Source organism: Dermacentor albipictus, chromosome 1 (assembly GCF_038994185.2).
Source record: "Dermacentor albipictus isolate Rhodes 1998 colony chromosome 1, USDA_Dalb.pri_finalv2, whole genome shotgun sequence".
Taxonomy (NCBI): Eukaryota; Metazoa; Arthropoda; class Arachnida; order Ixodida; family Ixodidae; genus Dermacentor; species Dermacentor albipictus.
In genome coordinates this window covers 137,347,106-137,374,551 of record NC_091821.1, presented here as the reverse complement: position 1 = coordinate 137,374,551, position 27,446 = coordinate 137,347,106, and the positions used below count along the sequence as shown (strand labels likewise).

At 46.8% G+C, this 27,446-nt stretch overlaps 1 protein-coding gene across 2 annotated transcripts; it reads left to right on the top strand.

Annotated features, from left to right (window-relative positions):
• Window positions 1-1,808: 1,808 nt before the first annotated feature.
• On the top strand, window positions 1,809-22,359 carry LOC135911768 (uncharacterized). Of its 2 annotated transcripts, XM_070533516.1 has the most exons (3): window positions 1,809-1,931; window positions 16,639-16,771; window positions 20,804-22,359. In XM_070533516.1, exon 3 carries the CDS (start codon window positions 20,912-20,914, stop codon window positions 22,082-22,084), a length of 1,173 nt encoding a protein of 390 aa, XP_070389617.1. In that variant the 5' UTR covers window positions 1,809-1,931; window positions 16,639-16,771; window positions 20,804-20,911; the 3' UTR covers window positions 22,085-22,359. The 2 variants fall into 2 exon arrangements, with proteins under 2 accessions (XP_070389617.1, XP_065300182.1); XM_065444110.1 differs by lacking the exons at window positions 1,809-1,931; window positions 16,639-16,771 and adding an exon at window positions 19,386-19,641.
• The last annotated feature ends 5,087 nt before the right edge of the window (window positions 22,360-27,446 follow it).

Genomic DNA, 27,446 nt, shown 5'->3' with positions numbered 1-27,446 from the left:
GGGATCGGATCCCGGCCACGGCGGCCGCATTTCGATGGGGGGCGAAATGCGAAAACACCCGTGTACTTAGATTTAGGTGCTCGTTAAAGAATCCCAGGTGGTCCAAATCTGCGGTGTCCCTCACTAAGGCGTGCCTCATAATCAGATCGTGGTTCTTGCACGTAAAACCCCACAATTTATTAATTGCTTAGAACCACTGAGAGAGAAAGTGCTGGTCATATTTAGCGGCAGAGCGAAAAACTAAGTCAGGTAAGAAGAACGGAGACAGATTCACAGGAAGGCTACGTGTGCGCCTTGTTTTGTAGAGCTACAGTTAAATATTCTAAGCCTTTACAACCCAGCCCAATTGTTGTTAAAAGCGCCGGTCTTGCTCAGTGGCTTTGGCATTGCCTTGCGAAGCACGAGGTCGCGAAATCGAATCGCGGCCGTGACGGGACGAAATGCAAAAAACGCCCATGCACGGTGCATTATCTATAGGTGCACGTTAAAGAACCCCGGGTGATCACAATTAACCCGAATCCCAAATGCTACGGCGTGCCTCGTAATCAGATCGTATAGTTTTGGCACGTAAAACCCCAAAGTTTCACTTAATTTTAATTGTTGTTTTGAGACGAAACGCTATTTCCAGGATGTTCGTTGTTCTGTGATATTTCTGTGACTCACGATAGAAAATTGACAGAACACAAATTCACAGAAACATGGACGGTATAAGCGATGTACAGGGATCGAACAAGAAACGTCGCTGCTCTGAAGCCAACGTTTCAATAAAACCACTTCGCTCCGTCGAGGCAGTTGCTGCCCTGACGAAGAGAAGCGCTTTTATCAAAATGTTGGCTCCAGTGGCATTCCTTGTTCGACCACTGTTCACCAGGACAGAAAATTGTCTTTCAAACCGAAAGATTTCCTTAAAGGATAACAGAAAGAAAAGCGAAATAACAGAACAGACCGAAAAGAGAACTTTTTCGCTGACTCAAAATGAAGAATGTTTTTGCACATAAATTTTCTGCAGAACAAAGGAGAAAACAATATTAAAATAACAGAAATATCTAGAACAGTAAACGGAACTTTTTCGGCCATCCGAAACAGAACACTCTCGTTAAACACAAAATTTCTGTTGAGTAAAACAGAAAAAAAAATCGCGTTAACTATCAGAATGATGAATAAAAATGTCCGACGATTATACGATACTCCCTATTGCGAAATTTGAGCGCAGCTTTACTCGTGTTTTCATTTCGCGATATACTGAGGCGAAAATTTTCAGACCAATATAACCACACCGACCGGCAGTGGGCTAGTGCCGTCAGCGCCTTCGCACAGGGAGGGGCAGTATGGCAACGCCAGCATGACGAGCGGCATCGGAGCTAACTGTGCAAGTAGACGACCACGAACGTGCGAGCAGTGGCACGAGCGCGTCCGCGCGGTTATGCCGAAGTCGACGCCTTCTGGCAAGGCAGCTGCTACAAAATTCGTTTTCCTAATAGAATATTTTTTCACGGTGTAACTTCATCACAACGGAAATTTTATCCCGAAATTACTTCCCCCGTTTCTGACAAAGGTCACGCATGGGTGGCTTTAGTAACTATCCCGCCGGACACCTGATCATTTATTATCATTACGCGTCTCTCAAAACTACAGGCGTGACTTTTCTACTGCGAGAACGGCAGTATTTGGACGTGCAAAAGCCCGGAGAAGCAAAGTGACGCCTTGCAGTCGCTCCCACGGCGTTGACTTCTAGGTCGGTTGGCTTTATCTGCATAGACGTGCTACAGCGTAGACGAGTGGGACGCGCAAGTAACCAGAATAGACCATTTCTAACTAAGGTATGTTAGGATCAAGGGTAATCGTTCGGAACAGTGCGGCTTGCAGGAAACGAAGAGAGCACAGTTCTGAGGCTTCCCGCAGACCTTTGAAATCGCCCGGACCAGATCAAGGTTGGTAATCGCCGCATTTTTATTCTTTCTTTGGTTCTTGGCATCCCCCTTTCTTTTTTAAGAGCCAAAGCTCAGTATCTGCGGAGCGCGACTTTTGTACCCATCGGCGATTGTAAGCGACACTGCGAGACAACTTGGTCCCACGCGTCGTCTGCTGCTACCTCTTAGTCTGGTTTTGTTCCTACCTTTCCGAAGATTCACCGAGAAGCAGACTGGGCGCGAGCGAACGCACACGAGAAGAGCGGCATCCATTTTCACTTCAGGTGGACGCACGTGTCACGCGGGTCGCCAGCATCAAAAAAGCACAACGCGAGGACCTCTGTTGGCTCCTGATAAGCTCCTGCGCTCGCCTGCGACGACCTAATCGCTCGCTCCGTGCACAACCGCGGAAAGAAACGACCAAGGAGTTCCGGGTGTTGTGTTCATCGATGACATCGTTTTGATTGTGCGCGTCAAGTGCGGCCCAAGTTCGCCTCGGGTGCGTTCGTCGGCTTCCGCTTCCTCCTGCACTTATCTCGTCATGGGCTTTGCCTCGAGAAGCGCGCGTTGGGCTACGCTCGACGACACTATGGCGCTTTGTTCTGTCATCAGGCGTCGGGCCTGAGCCACTCCGACGCGCTCGGCGAATGCCTTTTGGGCGCCGGCCAGTGAACCGAGAGTATTATTACTATAATCATTTATTTATTTATTTATTTATTTATTTATTTATTTATTTATTTATTTACTTATTTATTGCCAATTTCCCGCCTACACGATTCAGTGTAATCGCTCCTCTAACAAAACGACTGATCCAGGTTCTACGGTCGAGAGCTTTACGGTCGACGTAGGGAAGGGCTTCGTACTAGTTTTGATTACCTGGAGTTCTCCGACGTGCACCGTAGCTAGATGTAATAACACTAGCACACTAGCACTCTTGCATTCCTCCCCAATCGGCATCGTTGCCCTGCGAAATCTGCAGGGCAACGTTGGCAGTTGACAGGCGCGCTTCTTGGTAGGTAACATTATTAGCCACAAACTTGGGGAGTCCCAGACACAGGCGCAGGGCTTCATGCTCCAAAGGAACCAGAGGCTTTGTTTTATAAGCAGGGCCGCCTGAAAGCAACACACACCCGAATCCCAATATTCGGCGCATACACATTTTGTAAATCATTAGCAGAGAATCCCTGCGTACTCCATATTGTCAGTTACTCAGTCGGCGCAGTAGACCTAAAGCACGTTGTGCCTTAGATGCTACATTTTCAATCTGTGGGCTTTAGTTTTCTGTCATAGATGATTCCCAAATATTTTAAAGACTCAACCTGGGAAAAGTGTTCTTGTTTATAAGATACACAAGGTGAAATCGGATCGGTGAGCGGGAACGCTCAGATTGGGCTTTTACTTAAGCCCACAGCGCACGTACGCTTGCTGACGCGCGCAAGCTCGCGTGTGCGCGCCTAGCGTGAGCCGCCCCTCGCGAGGAATGGCGGTTTGCATCCACAGAGACGCGCGACAGCGCGCGTTCACTGGGCTCACTCATAGAAGCCTTGGCAGACGCCGCTTCGCACTTTGTTGTTGACAGAGTTTCAAAATGCTTCGATATCTATAAACGTAATTGTTGTATTTTTATAGCTGTTAGATCAGCACAAAAAAGAAAGCAGAAGCACTTCCTTGCACGATATAAATCTGCTTCACTGAGTGTTGAACGTACTGCGCCGTAGTTGAGTAGCCACGCCCGCCAACGCGAGGCGGCCCAAGCGCGCGATTATAGAGAGAAGCTGTTCCTCGAGATAACGCCGAGAACACACGCACTTACTTTTAATAAAGTGCATATTGTCTGATCGAAGCATTTATCTCAAGCATACTCATGTATCTTTCTAATTTTTTGAATAGAGCGTAAATGTCACTGTCAGCCGCGAAGAATGCAATGTCATCTGCATACACATAAACTTGCACGTCCTGACAAGTGAAGATGGAGCTCATTATTATGTTAAATAATACTAGGGAGTCCGCGAGTCTATCTGAATTTTGCGGACGAACAGCCTATCCTTTAAGCAGTAAAATTCTTCTGATCTCAAAAATTCTTCCAACCACGCGTCAACTATTCTGGTTACTTCGGCTTCTTTCGTTGTGAAAGAAACCAGCTCGCACATCTTCAGTGCGCGTGAAGGCATAGACCTCGAACACCTCAAAGCTGCATCGCCGCAGCACACACGGAGCCGCGGAGCATGACACATCATGAAATGACTAATGCACGCCAGCACGCCTCGTGGCGCGTCGTCATCTGCCACCCAAAGCGGTGGTAGCTGGCCCGAAAACAAATATGATGACAATTGCATAACAACGACGATAACAACGACTTTTGTTTACATGGTTTTATAATTGTTTTGTCATATTGTTATACTGAACTACCTGGTTCTTGACCAATCCCCCAGAGTGGGTATGTGCCACTATCATCTAGGCTCGACATCTACATCTACAACGACCGCGACTACAACTCCGATGGCGCGGCAAAAACCGCAATCCTGGCGACAACGGCGCGAGACAACGACAAGGACGGCGTGACAACTCCCACGTCGTGAACTTATAAAATCGAATCCTGAGTGGGGGCACGCAGAGTTTCTTGTAACGCCTTGTTTCAGGCGTCTTCTGCAAAGAATCATGAGTGAGTGAATAAACTTTTATTTGATCCAGCAAAACGCAATAAAACGCGCACCCGGCTAATCCGACGACGGGACTGACAGATCTAGTCTGCCGGCCCTATCGCGGGCGCGCTGGACGGCCAGGATTGATGAAGGTGATACCGCCACAGACGCCGCGTTAAGTAATACTTTACAGTTATATATATATATATATATATATATATATATATATATATATATATATATATATATATATATATATATATATATATATATATATATATATATATATATATATATATATTTGTGCATACGTATTTCAGCCCTATTTAGAGCTATGGCAGGAGTAGGGAATTATACAAATGTGCAGCATACAAACAGTATAGAAACCCTAGAGAAATTCTAAGAATTGTCTACTAACGCGTAAGCATTCTTTTACTCGGCTGCTACTTTACTTTTGCTGACTTATTTAGCTAGATTATGCATGCCTACCCATCGCTTCGAATCATGTCCTATTACACTATTACAACTCTTACATGTGTGAAGTTCACCAATTATGCATTTATTTTGCAGATATATCGTATCAACTGTGCCGAAAAGCCGTCACAACCGGTTTTTATTCTTCGTCACCTGACGTCTTTCGTAGTATCTTTTTTTATTTTCCTTTTCGTTACGACCTTGAAGCGGAAACGGCGACGTCACCAGTTTTTATAACGCTATCAATCATCTACTATAACGATTACCCGCGTTAACTTCTTTATTTTCTTTCTTGGTTACGACCTTGTCGCAGCAATGGAGACGTAATCAGTTGTTTTATTTTTTTTCTAACGCTACCGATAATCTACTATTACACTATTATAACGATTACACGTGTTAACTTGACCAATTATGCATTTATTTTGCATATACATGGCATCATAGGACGGATATATTTTGCTGGGGTACTCGTCAAAGAATGCTTACGCGCTGATATACACAGTACTGCAGAAAAAGCACTAAACAATATCAGTAACACGAGTTCGAGGAGCAAATTGTCCAACGAAAGAGAACGAATTGGTACAGGCAGCGATTCCGATATTGGATATTTAGAGGGGAAAATAACTATTTAAACGCGTCAATTCGTAACCATTGGGGTGCAATATTAATTGACAGTGACACCTTCTAGATGAGGAAGGAACCGCGAATTTGATGTATGTGCTGAGAGAAGAAAAGTTCGGTGAATTAATTAAGGTGTGCAAGTTGTTTATTTTGCAAGATACTTTAGCGGTTCTATATAACGACGGATTCTGAGAGTAGTTAGATTTAATGCAGAAAGTTTATAAGACGGGAAAAAGTTGCAAGTACAACGATGGTAGATACTTGATAGCTTTTTTCCTGATTATTTCTAACTTCTCAGTATCGGATTTTTTATATTGATTCCATATCACACAGGCATACTCCAGAATTGGCCGGATAACGGATTTGAAAGTGACTAATTTAGTATTTACGGGAGCTGTGCGCAAAGTATGCCGTATGTAACCCAGATGTTCAGTGCTTTGTTGCAAACATAATCTATATGATGAACAATGATATGTTACTAGTAAAATAAATATTTAGGTATTTATATTCAAACACATTTTCCAGTACGCAACCGTTAAATGCATAAGGAAAAGTGGATGGGAACAAACTTCTAGAAAATGAGATGTATGCGGTTTTCCTAAAATATATGGTCATCAGCCAGGCTTTTCAGCATTGACAAAATTTCTGAAAAGCATTATTAGGAAGAATGTGATCATTTGGTGAGTTTACACTTTGATAAAGTGCGAAATCGGCCGCATATAAACGTTTATTGACAGGTATGTTAGAAAGCAAAGCATTAATATACAGCAAGAAGTGCAATGGTCCCAGGACGGAAACCTGCATGCGGCTCGTTGGAAGATACGTTAACAGCGGGAGAGTTAGTGTTTTTTAAAGAAAAGCAGTGTGAAGTGCCGATAAGAAAACTAGCGATCCAGTTAACAAGGGAAGGGTTGTTAAATTGAGTCAAGCTTGCGTAAAAGTTTGGAGTGGGTGACTGTGTCGAATGCTTTGGAGAAGTCGAAAAAAAAAAGATCAATTTGGGGACTTAACTCAACTGCAGAAAGAATATCTTGACTAAATTTTATCAATTGAGCAGTAGCACTAAATCACGACAAATACCATCTTGACAATTGAATAATGTGTTATTACTATCATGCTACTCTGCAGTATGCCCATGTATTATGCGCTCCAGCATTTTGTTCTAGTAGGATGCTAGAGAGTAGGCCCTGTAATTTAATGCAGATCGCCTTGCCACCATACTTATATAAAGGAATTACTGTTGCTGTTTTCCATGATGAAGCAACTATACTAGTCGATAGTGATTTCTTGAGCGTAAATGTTAAGTAGTGACCATACCAATGGGAGTAACGATGCAGAAATCTCATCGTGACCACAACTCTTTTGACGCTTTCGCGACAAATGGTCCCTTGAGCTAAAACGCCGGCGGCGTCTGTAGCAGCTAAGAGACGGCGCATGACGCACTGCAATGCCACGCTGGATCGCGCTCGCTGGCTCGGGCAGCCCGTGCCGCTACGGAGTCTGAAGCACCTACATCGTCGGCGGTCGCAATTGCTGTGGTGTCCTCGTATTTTTTTGTGTGTGTATGTGTGCGTCAAGGTTCAAAATCATGTTTAGAACACCTTGCTCAGACATGTTCAATAGGAGGATACGCATCGCCGCAGTAAGAAGAAATATTGCAGTTATCATCTACGGTGAAAGCCGATTAAAAATGAGCATTAAATACTGTGGTGATTAGTGTATGATCATTAGCCGGTGCATTGTCAACGATATAATTATGGCTAAGACTTATGTTGGGAAAATTGTGCACCCAAATTTTCTAGGATTACTGCACAATAAGTTATGTAATGTAACATTGTAATAAAAGTCTCTGGCTTTCTTTGTATTGGCACGAAGTTCGATCCTCCTTAATGTTAGAAAACTGCGCTGTGACATGGACGCCACCAGCGTGCTAGTAATTCTCTAGTCACCCAAGGAATCTTCTTGTTCTTTCTTCTTATTTTTCAAAGGAACAAATCATCGAATGCACTCAAGCACAAAATTATGAAGGAAAAAAACAAGGCTAATTTGTTAACATCGCATGACAAGCTAAGCTATTCAAAGTGTTCGAAAACATTACATTAGAGATAAGTAAATGAGTGGTCATCAGTCCAATTAAAACCTTGGAAAGTAGAATAAATAAATCTAGATGCCGGGACGCTAAAGAAAATCGACACTACTACAGCTTCGTGATCCGACAATCCATCTAAATCTTCACATTCACACTCCTAACCGATAATGAACGCAATTACGAACACAAATTCTAAAGCAGCTGCCCCTCGGGTGCTGCACTCAACAATCTGCTTCATGCCAAGTTTCGATTTACGCTTTGCTTAATAGGACATCGCGGCCAGATAAAGATGCACTTGACCAGTTTGTACCAGGGGCATTAAAATCGCCCAGATTAAAAGAACGTTCTATTATTATTATTATTATTATTATTATTATTATTATTATTATTATTATTATTATTATTATTATTATTATTATTAATCTCCAGGCATTAAGCAATTTCATGAACGAACATAACGCTTCTTGTGCGAACGTTCGTTCATGAAATTGCTTAACGTCTGGAGATCAATAATAAGTGATACGGGAAAGCAATAAACAACACCAATTAAAAGAGTTTTCTTATGAAGGCTAACTTTACACCAAACAGACCCAACCTGATCGGGCCCTTCGGGCACCGATAAGTGCAGGTCCGATCTCAGAAATAGTGCGACGCCTCCGCCTTTTCTTCCATCTTTACGGTCGCTCCTAACTACGGTAAAACCGGGTGGCGATATTTCAGAGTCATAATATTTCGTCATGTAGCCACGTTTCAATGACTCCGACAATATGCGGTGAGTAAGTTGCGTCTAAAGATAAAAATCGGGAAATTTATGTAATAAACTTCAAGCATTAGTATTTAAAAGCCGAAGGTTATCATAAGAGTCACGACACAGTCAGTGCGAGCCAGCTCGTTGAGTAGTCGGGCGACTCTTCGAAGTGGCACTAGAAGCCTTGCCCAATGTTTTCTCACTATTATCCCAGATGCATTTCACATAGTCAATAAAGGCATGCTCATAGCACAAACGGACTGTGGGACCAATATTCCGATAAGAAGAGGTAGCATCCCACATATTTTTTTGTTAATCGAACGCACACGAGCCGAGGAATCTTTAGCTATACGAATATCTGCGCCTTTCAGTTTAAATGCATTTTTAAGTTCTACCAATTTTTTGCGATAGTCCAGAAACTTTATGATGATGGGGCGCGCTTGAGTGCCATCTCTTCTCCGATTATATGGCATTGTTTGATTTGGGGGCACTCAATCACTAATTGTTCGGTATATACTTGTGAAACCTGCGTAAGCAAAGTTTCATTGATTTCTCCTTGAACGTCGGAGACACCATGAAAAATAAGGTTATTTCTGCTTAGCGGTTTTTGAGATGGTTGTTCCAAGACAAAATTTTGTTTACTGTGTCATTCAGTGACCGGAACTAAGCGCGAAGAGTATTATGACCGGAAATGTTTCCGTTCGGGGTTGTCTTCGTGCCGTAAATATGCATGTTAACAAACGGGCGTACCCTTCTGAAATATAATTTTTTTAACATCTCATTGTGTTGCACTGGTGCACTGCGGTGAAGTTCTGCAGATAGCTGAAGGTGCAATGTCCAAAATTCCAGTTCTTGACATCCGTATGGAGGCATCGTTCTGATGTTCGCTTACAAAGGACGAGAGTATCCCGAAAACTCACTGTGAAAAGTCATCAGAGAAAGGCATTGAACACTCATGCAGATGTGAATGAAATGACCCACTCGTACATAGCGAACGCACACACAACATACACACGTAGGTAGTGCCTCGTACAGGCCATTTTCCTAAAGGAAAATTACATGCACTTTCGTTGCGCACGAAGCCCTAGCAGCGCTGCTTCAAGGTCCAAGAACATTGTGCAGCTCAAAGTATCTGCCACGTAAATGTAAAGCGGATTTGATAATAGCTCTTTGGTCGCAAAGTATGTGCAAACGCAGCCAACATTATATAAGTTATTGTACGCATTGCACAGTGGCGACCGCCTCAATCGCAGTTTGCGCAAGACCGACATCGGTTATTTTCCCGAGACATTTCGTCAAACGAACTAGTCAAGCTCGGACTCGAATGCATGGTGATGGTGGGCCCCGTTGGCACGCGCCTCCGAATTTCAGCCCGATCAACGACCCCGCGCCGAGGCATCCCCATCGAAGTCTACATCACGGGCATGCTGCTGCAAATAACTGACGCCCTGCAGCTACTGCTGCATGATTTAAGTATGCGAGTGGCGGGTGCAGTTGTGAAAATTGTGCACGCTAAAGGCGGTGTCATGGCTAGGTTTCAGCAGCCACGAAACCGGATAAGTGCGCATAGTGGTTGCACAGAATCGGAAGAATTTGCAGCAATTATCACCATATTCGCAGCGCCACGCTCCTTTCGTTTCGGGCCCAGTCCCTGTCGTTCACGCAATCCCGTTGTCCAGCGTGGAATATAGCAGGCTATAGCAGCACGTCAATTAAACCGACCGCTATTAAAGTTCCTCCCTCTCTCTCTCTCTCTCTATGCAGTAAGTAGTTTGTATAGCTGGCATTTAAGCGAATAAGGTCTAAATACGTACGGTCACGCTCTGTAAGGCCACTCGGCGTGTGTTTGGAACAATTCGGGTGGAAAATGAGAATGGCTGTGCATTAGTATCACTCCGCATCACACCACGAGAGCCCGCTGAGAGCATCATGCGGCGTCAGTCACGAGGTTTAAACTGTCCCTTTCAGTCTTTCAAACAAAGGTACAAAGACAAGTCGCCACGAGAGTGCGAGATTTTGCCATCGCTTAAGTTTCTCTGACCCCCTATGCACACTGCAAGGCGTCCTTGTGTGTGTATGACTTCCATGCATCTAGACTCACCTGAACGCGAATAAAAGCTCTTTCATTCTTCTACGTTTGTCATTTTGAGACGCGCTGCTTTTGTGCGGTTCTAAATATTGCATGGGACGCTCTTCGCAAGCCACGAAGCGCGTTGCTAAGAATGAATGGGAAGCTGCGATGTCGCTGTGCAGTTGTTGGCTGCTACCGGAGGTAGTGGTGTTCATGTTACTTACCAAAATTCAAAGAAAAAAACACATCACACCATGGTGACAGTGCGCGGAGAATTTGGGGCACCGCGCCGCCGAAGGATTCACCGTGCAAGGCTTGGAAGAAGGAGCGGGAGCACCGTAGAGGTGAAGAAGGGCGATCTTTGATTGCCAATAAATCTGCGTTTACGCGAAGCATTGAACTGTTTGTTGATGCAAAATATTCTTGAAAGAAATTCAATTAATGGCAAATGCATTTAACAACTTATTTTTAAAATGTTACCCGGCTTCTTTAAAGTGCAATGGAGAATTAAGATTGGCCAGGAAACCCCAGGCTTCCTTCTGGAGCGATACCGACAATCATGGCAGCTAGGATTGATTATTTGTGCGTGGAAGGTCACCGTCCTTGTCCCTGTACTTATACCTCGTAAAATAAAGGGAGGTAAGGGAAAGACGGGGAAGTTAACCGGTAGATAAACATCCAGCTCGCTAGCTTGCTACCCTGCATTTGTAAAAGGGGTAAGAGGACACAGGAACATAAAAAGGAAAAGCACATGCATGTGTATGTGTTTTTTTTCTTTTTATACATAAAAAATCACCGGTTAGACCTGGCAGCATACCGTACCATCGCTCTGGCTAAATGCGTCGGAAAACTAATAGACAGAGTCAAATGACTGTAATGGTATTCAGAACATTACGGAAGTTGACCTATATCCTAAGACGTGCTTCTGGCGCTACCCACGATTCATATTTCAACAGTCAACAAACAGATTTCTAACATCTATCTGGCATCAAAGGTGTATGAAACAATTAACCCTGCCAATGTTACCCAAGGCAACATGAACCCAAACTCATGAAGTCATCCTTAATGCGTTAACAGATGTGCGAATATGTGGCTTTGTCTTTTTCTTGGATGTACAGCTATTTGAAGGGTTGTAACAACATCTTGCCAGCCAACCTGTCGAGGAGTGTTAATATCCGTTAATATCCGAAACAGATCTCTAACCCGGCATCAACCACTGCTTCGATCGCCCGCGCAATCCGCAGCCGATCGCTCGACCACTCGACAAGTGTGATTAACACGGTACGGTGTGGTGCTACTACTAAAGAAAAACGATTTTATTTGTGGGCGGGATCCTCGTCCAACAAACGGGGTAGTCACGCAAAGTGTCTGAAGATAACAATTTGAACGCTTGTCACAGTAAACAACACAACTTATTCCGTAGAAGAGCGGTACCCACGTTGTTAGGATTGTCATATGTTTCGTAACTACTCATTGCTGCTGAATCACAGCTTAGAACTACAGTGAGAATGCTGCAATAATGTCACATTAGTGAAACCAATTTTCTGAAGTACACAACTGATCTCCGAGGCTGACTGTATGCTCAAACACGCGCCCACATGCACGTCAGGCTGGGTGCTCCGGCCATCTCATTGCCGCATAAACACCGGCCATACTGACTTACAAGGAAGCTTTAGCTCGGGCCCACCTCCGACGCGGCCTATTCAAATTCATGTAAAACGCAAAAACGTTTTTCGGAGATAACGCATGGACCAATTTTGATGAAATTTGTGGTATTTGAGGGAAAAAGTTAAATTCTAGGGACTGTTGGAAGCGTAGTTTCGATTTATGGCTTGAATTTTGTTAAAAATATTTTTAAATAATCGACAGTTTGAGAAAAAAATAGAAGCACGAAGTTTACAAATTCATAGCTCTGCACCAAGAACAGATATGGTGGCGCTGTAAACGTCATCCATTAGATCATTCAAAGCGGACAAATTCAATAAGTCATTTTACATCTTACGTAAATTTGTTACGTTGTTTACAAGGGTTCGGCAAAAGCTGTATTTCCACATTACTAATTTTTTTATATTCATGTGCAACATATCAATTTTGTCCACTTTAGATGTACTATTAGATCCAATTCACGGAATTGTATTATCATGTTTAGTTGTTGAGTTACAGAGTTGTAAACTTGATAGTTTCGATTTTTGAAAATTTTCGATTTTTGCCAATTTAAAACATTTACGGCCTAACCCAAAAATTCGAAACCAACAGTCAGTAGATTTTAAATTTTTCTCATAAATGCAACAAACCTCGTCAAATTTGGTGCAGTGGTTGCCGAGAAAAACGAATTCTGCTTTTACATGTATTTAGATAGGAGCACCCGAGCTAAAGCTTCCTTTTAAATCAGTACGTCTCACAGAACCGTTTACCCTGTATAAGACGCTCCGTCATACTAAATAGACCACCGAACGCGGAAACAACCATCAGCAACTGCCGCTGAGCCATACAACACGAGCGCTTGCCTAAGCCAGCATGCCAACTGCTCATAGATGACGGCACCACTTAAGCAATATGGCGGCGCCCTTGAAGAAAGCCACAGCTTCGCCCGAAAGGCGAAGCGTTCATTGCGATGCAAATTAGTTTTATCGGCCATATAAACTTGTAAACATAGGCATACTAACTAAATCACCATGGCACCACGCACGCACAAGCAAACATAAACACATCTCACTCGATCACTGCGGAAACCGGCTGTCAAAACGCTGGCGCGAGGAAACGCGGCAGCAGAAGCGAGCGAAGTGACATTCGTGCTGTCTATCACTTCAACACATAATGAGCACCGAGAACACACAGCACGCACAAACCTACGAGCCACCGACGCACATACATCGCACATAGCCAACGCACATCGCTCTCAAGATACGGCCACATGCGCGGTTGCAGCCGGAGTTGAACGCCTACCCCCCTTCCCTCCCCCCCTCCTGGTGCCTCGCAACGTTGGATGCCACGCGCGTAACGGAAGACTGCGTGCTTTCTCCCCGCTTTCGTCTCTTTCGCCCGGGCGAGATTGAGCCCGGATCGTCGGTTCCCCTCTCAGGCTTTCACTCGCTGGTACAGTGTAGGGCGCGCGGCGATGGTTATCGCCCTTAGACGTTATACGGAACCTCACGGCGACGGCGACAGTAGAGATACACTTGGAGTGTCTATATAATTGCTATCGCAATAAAAAGGTCTATACGTGGGTGCGACATACTGGCGCAACTCAGGACGCAAGGAAACTGCTGCTAGGTAGAAGGAACTGCGCCCTGGCAGCTACGAGGCGTCTCAACGCTTGCGTGATGAGGAGCGTCGCCAGAGGCGTTGCAAACGTCGCACCTCGATGGTGCACGAGATGAGAACAACCGGAAACCGTCGGCGTTGGTCAGTGCCCGATGAAATATTAGGTAACGTTGGTTTCATAATTGCTGCCCGTTCCGCTCAGAGCTGTGCATACAGACATCAGCCCAGCAGGAACGCTGGTGTTTTTATAGTGTCGTGCGCACAACGTTCATGCCATCAGCGAAACGCAGAACGCTGTATTGGATCCGTCTCCGAGGCGACTGAGTGTAGCGTTGACAGTGCGTCGACTTCGTTTCGCCTTTTTTTGCAGAAAAATGCACTCCGTGTCTTTAAAGGCCCACTGACCCTCCGCGTGGGAGCTGCACATGCACCGTCGAGCGAGACATCACGACAACGGCGATGCCAACAGTGTTTAGGCGCCTCAAGCGTCCATATAATTGTTCCCGCAATGAAATATAAAGGAATCCTTCACTGTTTCTACAACCTTGCGTCCACTAAGTCCTCGCTAGCGAGCCACTCTCTGCATGGAGTGATGGACGGCGGCGTGGGTCCGTTTAGCCTCCATGTGATGCTCCAGCAGCCTAGACCTGCTACCCCTTTTCGGGACGTTCCAATGGCGTAGGCTAGCGACTCTCTGAATGACGACCGACTTCGAACCGTGCACTCCAGAACCAGCAGCAGCAGGAGTACAAGATGACTACTGCATGGCACAGCTACAAGTGAGCGGACAAATAGCGAGAATGTTGGGTCTCTCCAATTAAGCACGAGGGGGAGGCCTACAGCTGTTCCTAAGATACGCACAAACTCGATACGCTGTGCGTGACTGTGGTCATGAGTTTTCCAGGTCATAGCATAGTCGATTACACCTGCCATCCTTTCATTACCCCGTCCCCGCCCCAAGGAGAGAGAGAAATAATAAGGGAAAGGCAAGGAGGTTAACCAGGCTGAGCCCTGTTGTCTACCCTGCGCTAAGGAAAAATGAAAAGTGGTAATGGTTCGGAAAGCTCGCGGTCAGTGTGTTTGTGAACCGCAGTGCCAACCAGCCGATTTCTTTTTGTTTCGGTCATCGGCCGCATGTGCTAATTTGCTTTTTCTTTCTCGGATGACTGCACATTAAGCTGTGGCTCTCTAAGGATGCATGTTTGGCATGTTGCCCAAATACTTCATCACCAGCTTGTCTACTTACTCACGACCAGGCCACGCACAATTTTCAGCCGCATCCTTGCTGCTCCCCGTGCCCGATGCGTCGAAGTACACGCTTACATCGAGACCGCTAGCTCAGTAACGTGGAAAGTTGGGCTAGTTGGTGAGTGATCATAGTACCTTGCTGGTGAAGCAGCCCACAGACACGGACACAGTGAAGACAAACAGGAATAGGAATTGCAGAAACAGAAACAGGAAACAGGAAACAGAAACAGGAATTGCAGCGAGTGTCGTCTATTCCTGTTTGTCTTCACTGTGTCCGTGTCTGTGCGCTGCTTCACCAGCAAGGTACTATGACCGCTAGCTGTTGTGGCACCAAGGGACGTATTCTGCGACGATCCACTTCGGCGATACTATCGTCTCGGCCACGGCTTGGCCATCAGGCGCGCGCTGACTGGCTGGTTGAGCAAAATCGGACGACGTAGTGCTGAACCAGCCAATCAGCGCGCGCCTGACAGCGATACTGCCGCTGAGGCGACGCAGTCGCCGAAAGTGATCGTGGCAGAACAGGTCTCCTACATTCGCCTCAACTACGTCCTGGCATTCCAAGTGCCAAAGAAGACTCAAATATCGCCGGCGGCAAGGAAACGGGCAACATTACTGCTTAAACCAAATGAATAATTGCCTCCTTTGTTGTGATCCCGAGGTGATGATCGTGTCGGCCAAGTATTACACCGCATGTACGCCGCGAAAACAAGTGAACATTCGAACTAAAGCTCGCACGTCTTATTTTCAGAGGAGACAACCTCCTGGCAAGTAGATGCGCTGTCATAACCCTCACCCACGATGGTCCTGCGCAGAGTGTGGAAATGAAACTTCATTCCTTCCTGTTTTCGTTCCTGTTCAAACCAGCTTGAACCGTTTTATGTTCATTTCCATAACCTAACAATAATGACAAAAAAAACAGCATAAACTTATTTTGCACGAAATGTCAAAGGTGCTCCTGAGCTGCGTACAAAGACTAAAAAAAGGTACGCGTGTTGTTCCGCGGGTCACAAATATACAGCCAGACACCTAATGCATCATATCGTGTAAGTACAGCTCAGAAGTAATACGTCATTTCTAGTGCACGTGCTGCAGTTTGCATACTAATGTTTTCCGAAAGCGACCGCCCAGCTAAGCAGTTCTTCATTCCAGTGAGTATAAGCACATGAGCTGCGGCCAGATGAGTATTCGACATTCACCGATTTCAAACGGTTATTTTTTGGCTCCGAAGTTGAACTGGAACGAAAAACTAAAATAACGAAGTTTCCTTTCCATGCTCTGCCCAGGACGATCGTGGGTGAGGTCTATGACAGTGTATCTGCTTGCCAGCTCTCCGGTGCGACACTAGGGAAGACGTGATAACAGTGTTGACACTATTAAAATAACATCAAGTTCAAATGTGTTTACAAATGAGGTACCGTTGTTCAACCTGAATCGAAAACCGCGATTTTTATTTTCCGTTTGGTTCCGGAGTAAAAACAAATATTAACGTAGCCTTAATTTGCGGTCTGTCCAGAAGTATTAGTAATAAACTTGACTTATCAAACGAGCACGCGACGTTTTCACCCTAGGTGGCGGAGTCCTCAAGTCCATGGACGCCGTGGGCCCTGGCCTTCCACCTCGTCCTGTCCACCAGGCTCGCCTGGTTCTTAGGGTTGGCCGGCCCTTCCACTGCTTAAGGATTGGTCCATTGATGGAGTCTACGTGAATAACGGTTTTTTTTTCAGTTTTCGACTTTCGGCTTAGTTCGGGCTCAGTACTCTGGTGAGGGGTCCTGCCTGCAACGCACGTATAGATAGGAACAACACGAACAACACACGGCATACCGCGGAATGCGTATCCTTAAGAGTTATTGAGAACACTTAAAAAGAAAACTCGGCATGGCGCCTCTTATGAAAGAGGCGCCATGCCGAGTGCATATGGCGCCTCTTTTGCCCTGCGGTATAGTTCCACTGTTCACCGCAGGGACTATCACCACCTCGCCTACGCCTCTCCCCCCCTCTCCCCCACTCCCCTCTCCCCCGCCCCTCTCCCTCTACTTAGTTCTTTAGCAACCCAGCACCTGTACGTGTATTCGAGAAGGCGATATTGACTCCCATCAACACTGGCGTTGTCGCCTTGCCCAGCGCTGCGTTAGTTCTGCGCCGAGTGTCGGCGGCCCTCCACCGCCTATCCGGAAGCTGTTCTCACATTTAGATTCTGAGAAGAACCAGCACCATGTGTGCCTAAGCTTCTCAGGATGACAATGCGCAAATATTTATTTCCGTATGTCAGACTAGAATAACCTTTTGAAAAAAAAAATGGCTGTGGCTTAGCTAAGGTTAAACCCAGGATGCGAAGCATACTAGCCTTTATTTTAACGCGACAGCGTTAAGAAGCTAGTGTCGCAGAAACGCCGGTGTCGTCGGCGTCGGCTCAGGCGTGCGGCGCTTGCTCAGGCGCACATTTCGTTGTCGCGCCGAACGCTGCGTTGCTCGACGCTCACCGCGTCCGATGCGGGACGCGTAGTCGCTGCGCCGTAGCAAAGCCACCTAGAAACAGTCTCTGTAGCACGCCGCAGCCTTCGCTTCTCATTCCAACGAGCAGCTCTGTCTCCAGGAGGGATCTCACCTCGTGAGTGTCTAGCAGAGGCAAGCGCAGCTGCTTATATACCGCCGCGACGCCTCGAGCGACGGCGCAAGTTGGAGCCCCGCGTTTCCCCTCTGTCGTGACGTCACGGTGTCACGTGGTATTGAAGGCGACACCGCCGCGCCTGAGGAGCTGGGTTGAGCTCTCGTAATATGCTTCGCATAAAAAACGAAAAGGTGGGTATCTTTCATAAAATTACCATTCTTCTTCGTTTTTTACTTCATCGGAGGAATATAGTTTAGAATTGTCTCGATTCCTACTAAAATATTACCTTGTTCACATGTCAAAAAGTCACATTAGATTTCTTTTTCATAAATATTTCCATAATTACAGGGGGAGGGGATCTTCGTTCATGTAGGAAAACATTGGATGTGCGGCCGCTGAGTTATTGGCATAACTGGTATATGGCGTTTGGCTGCTCTGCCAATTTGCGGTTTCGTGTCTCAGCGATCTTCATTCCGATAGAAGTGGAGCACAATATCACTCGTGTACCAAGATTTACATGCACGTTAACGAATCTGAGTTGGTAAAATAGCCATCCGTCATTGACTGATTGGTTTTAGAGTCCCAAAACGACACCGAATATGAGAAACGCCTTATAGAAGGGTTCTAACCCTACGGATGAATTTTGATCCTGTGCCATGGTTTCTTGCATTTTCTGTGTTCTTAAACCTTCATTCGAAGCTCTGTACACAACTTCTTTCACTATACAGCGTCCCTCCAAACAAAGTTATAGCTTCAGGCCATCGGTCATTGATCAAACTAGCATAATGCGTGTTATTATCAGCCTTGACTAATAAATGAAGTAGTTTCAGATAGAAAACACGTACACATTTATGAAATTGTCCTCCGTTCTGTTGTGTCATGGTTCAAGAAAAAAAAAACTACTGTGGTTCAGGTTTCTCTAATCTTGGTTCCTGGTGAGGAGGATTTTCTTTTTTTTTTTGATCAATAAAAGTTGGCGCAGGTGGGTGGCATGGGCATATTATGTACAAGATGACGCGTCAGCAAATATCAGCTTCTGGTTAAGCTCATTCAGTAATGTAATCTTTAATGCCGGCCTTGAATGAAATGCCCCCTTTACCAGGTCATCTCACGAGACCTTCGCTATAAAAAAAAATTATTTATAAAGGCGCGTACACCAGCAACGCCTTTAGACTGAGCAACGATTCCGTAGAAGCGTGCTCGCATGATCTGTTAAATATCGGCGAAAAATTGAGACAGGAGCCGAGAAACAGTGGCAGACATTTAGAGAACAGTCAGAGTTGATAAAAATTCATAAAGTATTTCTCCATCAAAGCCCTAGCATGTAAATTTCGTGCAGGAGGGTTGCTTAAAACACGCTGGCGGGCTAGTTGGTTAGAATCCATGGTAGAGTGGTAGAGTCCTCGTCCTGTCGCGCTTATACACTCTACCAAGGAGGGTTGCATTATTTCCGCGTCCGCGTTGTCTGTGCTTGCACGACGCTTCACAAATTGTGCCTCGCGGGTCTGCGCGCACTGACTGCGTTCAATCGCAAAGCGAGCGCTCCACACCATATGGGAGTTCCTCTGTTTGACGAACGTACAGGAGCAGAGCATGGAAGAAAGCGACTTTATAGCCAGAGGCCGACATAGGCCAGCCTTGGGGAACAGTTGCGATAGCATACCGACGGAAACTCGTTTAGGCAGTGAGCGCATCAGCAGTGAAAACACGGACACGATGAGAATAAAATGAAGGCGCTGTTCGTTTGGGGTGGCGACGTGATAGCCCAGAAGTGGAGTTGCATACGTTACCGGCGGCACCGCAAGCGCTCGCTGCGCGACCGCCCCGCTGCCCGCGATCTGGGAAAACCGTGTCGTTCTCGCCCAGACCCTCTCGCTGCCGGGTATAAAGAGAGCCAAAGCGGGGCGGCCATTGAGCGAGGCTGTCGTCTGCCTCGTCTGAGCCGCATCATGCGTCTCGCTGTAAGTACTGCTTCTGAGAAAAACCCCGGCGTTTTGTTATTTTCGCTTCCTTTCGTTTCTTTTTTTTTTTTTGCAGCTCCTTTGATTGGGGCGTGAGTGGACTGTATTTTTATTTTAGTGCTCACAAATGAGGCTTCCGGCAACTGTTGAAAATCGTGGCATATTGCATAGGGATACCCAACCCCTTGCATAACAGTGGTGTGAAATTTTTACCGCCCGTTCGTACGCTTACCCTTCTCAACGACACGGAAATATGAAGTGCAAGCGCGTTTAATGAATATTTTAACGTTGTGCACTGGCTGTCTAAAGTAATGTTGTGTAAGAATACGTAGAGAAATGTCTGAAGCGCTCGAAATTCAGAGCGTGCATCATCGTCGCGATATAAGTGAGGCATCACACACCGCATTGGCCCGTTTCAGTAATAATTAACTTCAGTAAATAATCACAAAAGAACTTGCCGAGGAAAGGGTGGGACGATCCCAATAGCTAGAAATGAAATTGTCGCAGTAACTTCGTCATTATAGTCTCTCTGTTCTAGCGCAGTAATGATTGCCTACTGTCTTGTGACTTCAATTGGCTATTAGTAGGCCTTCTTTTGCATTTGCTTTCAGGCACAGTTCTAGTGTAAAGCTGATTCCAGCTATATTTTCTGACAGTTTATTAGCCAAATAATGAACGTAAGCACAACAGCCTGCTGATTCAACCGACCTCACATGAACAGCATGCGGGAGTGCTAACGTGTTAACACATTAATTAGCTCGACAAGCTGCATATTTCGGCGAAGTAGTCTTCAAAATCATGTCTTACACCATATATATATATATATATATATATATATATATACACATTTATTTATTTATTTATTTATTTATTTATGCTCACAGAATATATGCTATCTTCTTTCCCGGGCACATGGTGCAAGTGCACGCGTTTCTTCCAGATAAGTGTACACCACATTCATACTGTTCCATAAAGAACTTCTCGAAGAAATAACGCGAACAGCTAAACGCTACCACCTGCCCGAAAACGTTCAATGCATTAATTTGTTATATTTGTGGATATCAGTATAAGCGCCGCACACGTGATCCTTGCAAACAAATTCAGCTTTTTAAGAAGAGCGTCCTTGCACTATGAAACCGAATGGGGCGTTTCTGTGACCCAGGCATTGCTCTCGGCGCTCGTGGCCTGTGCGTCGGCCGGTGTGCCCGTCGCACTTGGTGGCGGCCCGCTGGCTGGTGCTGCGCTACTAGGCGGCGGCCTCGGGTCAGCCATGCTCGTCGGCGATGGCCTGGGCACCGCCGCTTTCGGCCACCTCGGTGGCCTCCGCGGTTTCGGTGGACTTGGTGGCCTGGGTGCTGAGGGCCTGGGTCATGGTGGTCTAGGTGCCACCAACCTAGGAGTTGGCGCGCTGGGCCTTGGCGGCCTCGGAGACCTAGGAGGTGGAGGAGCACTCCTACATGCCGGTCCGACCGTGCTGGGCGTGGGGAGCCCGGGGTCCGTGGCAGCAGGCCCGGCGACTGTGTCCGGGCCGACGACTGTGTCCGCCCCGGTAAGCGTGTCGGCCCCCGTCTCTATCCCGGGTCCAGTGGTCACGCCCGTAGCGTCTGTGACGTACGTCAAGCAGCCAGTTATTAAGATCCGCTATGTGACGAGACCTGTCACCACCTACGTGAGGCAGCCCGTCGCAACTGTGACGCACACCATTAAGAAGATCGTCAACTACAACAACGCCGGAGCACTGTTAGGACTCGGTGGCAATGGCGACTTGGATCTCAGCGGGGATCTAGCTGGCGGCGACGGATTGGACGGGGGTGACGGAGGCAGTGGTGGTGACTTGGCTGGCGGCAACGGTGGCGGCAGTGGCGGTGGCGGCGGTGGCGGTGGCGGCAGTGGCGGCGGTGGCGGCAATGGTGGCCGTGGCCGCGGTGGCGGCGGCTTCAGTGGTGGAAACAGTGGTGGTGGTGGTGGCTTCGGGGGTGGAAGTGGTAGTGGAGGCGGTGGTAGTGGCTTCACTGGTGGAAACGGTGGTGGTAGTGGCTACGCTGGTGGTAACAATGGCGCAAGCTTCGGTGGAGATAACGGCGGTGGTGACCTCGCTGGGGGCAGTGGAGGTGGAGGAGGTTTCTCCAGAGGTCCTGTCGGAGGCGGGAGCTTTGCTGGTGGCAGTGGGGGCGGAGGAGGCTTCGCCAGAGGACATGGTGGTGCCGGCGGTGGCTTCGGAGGAAGCGGTGGTGGTAGCAGCTTTGGAGGAAGTGGTGGCAGTAGCAGCTACGGAGGAAATAGTGGTACTAGCAGCTTCGGAGGAAACAGTGGTGGAGGCTTCGGTGGCGGTGGCTACAGAGGTGCCGGCGGTAGTGGATTGGGAAGCGGCGGTGGATTTAAGCCTGTGCGAATTGCAGGACGAGGACCATCCTTTAACGTGTATAAGAAGCATCATTACTGAGTCCTCAGCAATAAGTAACACACGTAACAAAAGTGGTGGTGAGCTGCGTTTGTGCACAGCTTGCCTTCAAAGAAGTCGATCCAAATGAGTCAGTTCAAAAGTCACCCACCAGCTACAAGCTAGCTCAGGAACTCGTGCATCAGGGCGTGTCATGCGGTTCCATTGACTGTACAGTACTCCCTTCGCCCCTCATCAGTTTGTTGCCATTGTTTTCGCTAAGCGTGCTTTTGCTGTATAAAGCTATCAAATAAACTTGCCTGTGGCCATTTTTACTTTACATTTACATTTACATTTACATTTATTTACATTTACATTTTTACATTTTCGACCTGAAACGTACTTCAGTTTGGTTAGCATAGGGGAACGCTTGCTAAAGGCGCGTTTATAGTTCGACGTTATCGGCGCGTGTGCGAGCGTCGCTCGACGCCGGGCGCGTCGGAGCGCGTTGGCCACGTCCGGTTACGTTGGCTGCGCCAGTGCTTCGAACCATCGGTCGAAATATAGACGCTGTTGTTCTCGCCAGCGTGAAGTAACGTGTGCGAGCGCTCACGCTACATTGGACTATATTTAGCCCTTAAAACCGCATTTAACGAAAACATGTACCATTATTCTCACTGATATGTTTGCAACCATACCACACACGTATCTTTCTTGGTATCGTTGTGTAGAGAAAATAAGCCATTACTCGAACATGCGTGAATCGCGTGCACAGATGGCGCCGTTGTTGCGCCACGCATAACGCAATCGAAGTTAACTTGTCTCTCGCTCAGCGTCCAGAAAGGCATAGTTGGCGGTACGCTTGCCGATCCGAGTGGGAGTTATCTCGTTTGAGAGAGCTTACTCTGGCCATAGTAGGTATGCTCCTACGAACTCAAACCTGTGCTCATCAGAAATTATAAGGCTTACAGCGTGCAATTTGCTGCCGAAATTTGACCACTGCTCATCTATGGTGACCCAGCGTTCGACACGTAGGGTACAGAAATGGCGTGAGGAGACCCGGACGTCAAGACAGAGGAAGGCCAATTCGCGCCCACCATCTTTGACCATTGTGGGCCCACTCCGAACGGGGAGCCAGTATGATTGCAAGATTAGACCGTAACATCCCCACTAGCTGTATCATCCATTAAGCATGTAAGTTTTGTAATGTTTGTAATGCGTGAATAAATGTCACTTGTGTATTTCGGTACGTCATTTCTGTACCGCAGTGTCCATACACCCTCGGCAGCACGCACAAGACGTTTAATGTGCCCCGCTTTGGCTCTGTGTCCAATACAGCATACCCGATAATTTTTTTTCTCTATGTCTCGAATTTTACATTTCTGAGCTGATGCAGACTGAAGACAATATCGTACGTCTGCATAAACCACACACTTTAGCTTAATACTCCATTTGGTATTGTGTAACATTCGAATTCGCGTCCGATAGCCGTAAGCCTTTTACTCAAGTACGCTACAACTCTGAGCAGGCACTTCCAATATTCATGAGCTGTATTTAATTATATACAAGAGACAGCTGGCAGCGTAAAATCAGAAATTTTGGCTACAAAACCAGAGGTGAGCTTATACTAACGGCACACAAGCGTGAGTGACGTGCGAGAAATCGTCTGATATTGTTTAGAGTTGCACATCGAAGCAAGACAATATAACATTTGTATCAAGCCCCACGGTTGAAGCTCCACGGTAAAAGAAAAAGGGAAACAGTTATGTACATTACCAGTGAAGCTGGTCTTTGTAAGGTCACGAGTGGTGCATATTCTGGTAATAAGGATCAGTGAAGGCAGACAACTAGGGCAAGAAAAATATCAATATATGTTTGTAACAATGGCATTGTACAGGGAGTAATTGTGGACTATAATATCTCTATGGAAGGAGCTCAGCAGGTAAGGTTACAAACATTTATATGCACTCCATCTTCGTAACTCAATGAGAGTATTTCATGAGAGAGACTTACGTCTATATGAAGGCTTCTCGTCGCGCCACTTCCCTAGGTTATTCTGTCGAGCACCAACTTAATTGCATTCCATTTGTTCGTCACACAGATGCACCCACTTCTGCGCAGATATATGTGCACCTTTCTTCAGCGTAAGAATACTTCCACCGGCACGGTCTTCATTCGTGGGCTCTGTTGTTTCCAGAAGGACCATTACCCATGGGTCGGGCGACCCTCGAGTCAGAGTGTTCTAACGAGGGGCCCTCTCTAATATTCTCTACAGCTTGTCAACAGTTGCCAAAGGGGCCCGTTTCGGTCACCGCCGCTTGAAATGTTTAGCGACCCCGACTTGACATCACCAGTCCCTCAAATAGCGATCTTCCAAGATTTTGAGTGACCCTCGTGCGCGCCTTACAATGAAGTAGCATCGCTTTGCCTTGCGGTGACCATTTCTGTAGGGTCGACATGACGTACTATTATGAGCAATATGAAAGGGAACGCAGGAACGCGTAGAAAACACCCTCAGACCCAGCTATGGGTGATACGGAGCGGCCGCCGTAGGAAACGAAGTGGAAAGGGGAAGGCTGTTTTAAGAACTGTTTGCACTCTCGCCGTGCGTCTGCAAATTGCCGAGCTTGGCACTGCCAGCAGACAGTGATAACACTGTTAGATATTGCGTCACTGGTAACGTTTTGCGCGGAATCATTACAAAAGGTAGCACTGTTCCTTGCTTCGATATTGATTTATGGGAAATAGAACAAAAAATGGGCTGTAAGGTTAAGTTCAACATAAGTTTATTGGCACTTGCCGAATATTAGAAAGATATTGAAGCAAATGAAATAAGGCAATAGAGTCAATACAGATTGTGCTCCTCCTTTGTTTTGTTCGTTGGAGGCCTAATAACGCGTCATGCCACCGTCGACTTGAACGACGGCCTACATTCTTCGGGGCAGAGACGCGCAAGAGCCTCAATGAAAGCGGTACCACGCTGAAGGCGCTTCCACTCATGTTCTATTGCTTCCTATAGTTGGTCGGACTTCGCGAATTCTAGGGACCTCTTCGAAAGGTTCACTTTCATACTGCCCCAAACGTGCTCTATAATGCTCATGTCGGCACCCCTCGCTGTTCGAAAAGGCGCGACACATCCTTCGATGTGTGAACGGGAGACAATTCCTGCTGGAAAAAAATAACACCCGGTCCCCGTTTCACCCAAGAGGAAATGTTGAACCTAATTAGGGCCCAGGATCAGACCTCTCAAATTCTGGCAGTACAGAAGGTTCGCGAGAGGGCCGTGAGGTTTCACGTGATGGTCCCCGAGTGGACCTAGTCAGGTGACGTTGAGTTTGCTTGCGTCTATAGTGGACCAAATAAAGTTGTTTCACTCACTCACCCATCCGGGTGCGGCCGGTTCCACACATAGGTGATCATCTGGTGCTCGAGCAGAGTGAAATACGCAGCGCTGGTGAACTTCCCATCAATTCTCACCAGTGCGCCTTCGTGGAAAATCGTACCCCAGACATTCACAGACACGCGACCACTGGCGGCCACCTCCTGTATATTCTGCGGACTTAAGCGCGTGTTTTCGGTCCGCCACAATCTCTTTCGTTGGTCCCAGCGCCTCGAGAACGTGGACTCATCAGAGAAAACCACATACTTCCACTCGCTCCAGCTGCGGTGTTCAGTAGCGAACCTCAGGGGAGCTGCTTTGTTGGCTGCGGTGAGCAGAAGTTTCTCTGCGGCGTTGCGACTTCACAGTCCTGCTTCTCTAAACCTTCGTCGAACCGTGCTGTCGCTTAAGTTGTCTAAGCCAAGAGCACCTCTAACGTCCTTTGCACTTTGAAATGGTTTGTCGCTGATGGCAGCCACGATGCAAAGGTCTTGGTCGTTCATTGTTGATCGGGGTCGTCTGCGGTGCGGCGCATCGTTTATGCGTCCTTCATCTCGGTTAGCCTGGATAATCCGATTGACCGTTTTCAATGGGCGACCTGTCACGAGAGCAGTATTGCGCTGCACCTATTTTAGACATGTTTATTATATCTTCCCGCTGTTTAAGAGGCACTCGATCGAGGCATCTTGAGGCTAAAAATGAGAGTTGTCTACTCTGCGTGGACCACTGCAGTGTGCTGCGTGAATTTTTCTGAGCGAACTTGATGCAGCTAAGTCGCACGAGAGACAGTTTATCAAGGTGTTTTTTATTTTTCATTTTTCTTTATTCTATTCGTCTATCGTCATTCGTTCAAGCGCCGCCGCTGTTCGAGGTGCCACTGACAACCAGGTGCGTCGATTCACATACAGAATCTGTTTGAAATACAGTGCAAGCTTGGTCTAACAGTACTATCAAGCGGTTACGCGAAGAAAAAACAAGAGTGAATGAAAGAAAAGAAAACGTACCGATGCAAGTCACTGGCGGCGATTACCGTCTTATTGGCTGTCGCACGATACCATATTATCGGCGAAATGACGTAAGCTGCTGCTTTGTAGAAATGCCAGCATGGAGGAAGTGCCAACAGTTATTGGAAAAGCGCCCTCCTTCCCCCCTTTGTTTTTCACAGCGCCATACGCGTATCAATCACTCCGAGTCTGTTTCGAGGCTGTTTGCCACGCGTTCCTGTGTTCCCTTCCATATTGCTCATAATAGCACATGCTAAATCTCTCGTAAAGCTCTGCCACCAAGTGGGCCAGCGCTGTCACCGCCTTCGCGGAGGAAGGGGCTATACGTGAACGCTGGAATGATGAGTGGCATCGGAGCCAGCTGCGGAAGACTACGACGACGAACGCGCAAGCATGTGTCACCGGGCACGAGCGCGTTCGCGCGGTTACGCCGAAGGACGCCGACGCTCAACCCGGGAACGGGTGGCTAAAGGCCAAACCACAGAGAAATATCGGTGCTCTAGCGGCCTCACAAAAATGCGAGACGATGTCTACCAAGGCGAAAATGTAAGCCAAGGGGACGCGCGCTTGCGCATCTTGTAGGTTCGAACCGCCGTTCCTCGCGAGGCGTGACCACAGTGTACTATAGAAAGAAACGCAAGACGAGTGAGTGCGAGCTTTCGCGCGCTGGCAAGCGCACGTGTAGTTTGGTCTTAAGATCTGCAGTCTAACATCACACTTTCATCTTCACCAATATCATTAACAGCACGCGTGTCACCTGTAGTTTTTCTCTGGTGCTGAAGATATAGCCAAACATATTTAGTAGAAATTGCAGTTGAAAATAAAGTTACTGCCCATTTCTTATAAGGTTAATACAACATATAATGCCATTACTGCTTATGGCTACGCGTAAGAGTTTTGACATTACTGTGCTAAATACGGTAACACAATCTCAGCATATTTCAGCACGCATCATCACGAGCAAACTTCAGAAAGCCTGCAGTGTTTCGTACGCGCAATCATCCATGGATGGAAGCAAACAACTTGAGACTTCACATTTTCC

Bases quoted from the DNA above. Each gene is read 5' to 3' on its own strand.
- LOC135911768 (XM_065444110.1), top strand. From the start codon at position 19,408: ATGAAGGCGCTGTTCGTTTGGGGTGGCGACGTGATAGCCCAGAAGTGG. The intron at 19,642-20,803 runs GTAAGTACTGCT...TCTGTGACCCAG, and splicing joins GCCGCATCATGCGTCTCGCT to GCATTGCTCTCGGCGCTCGT.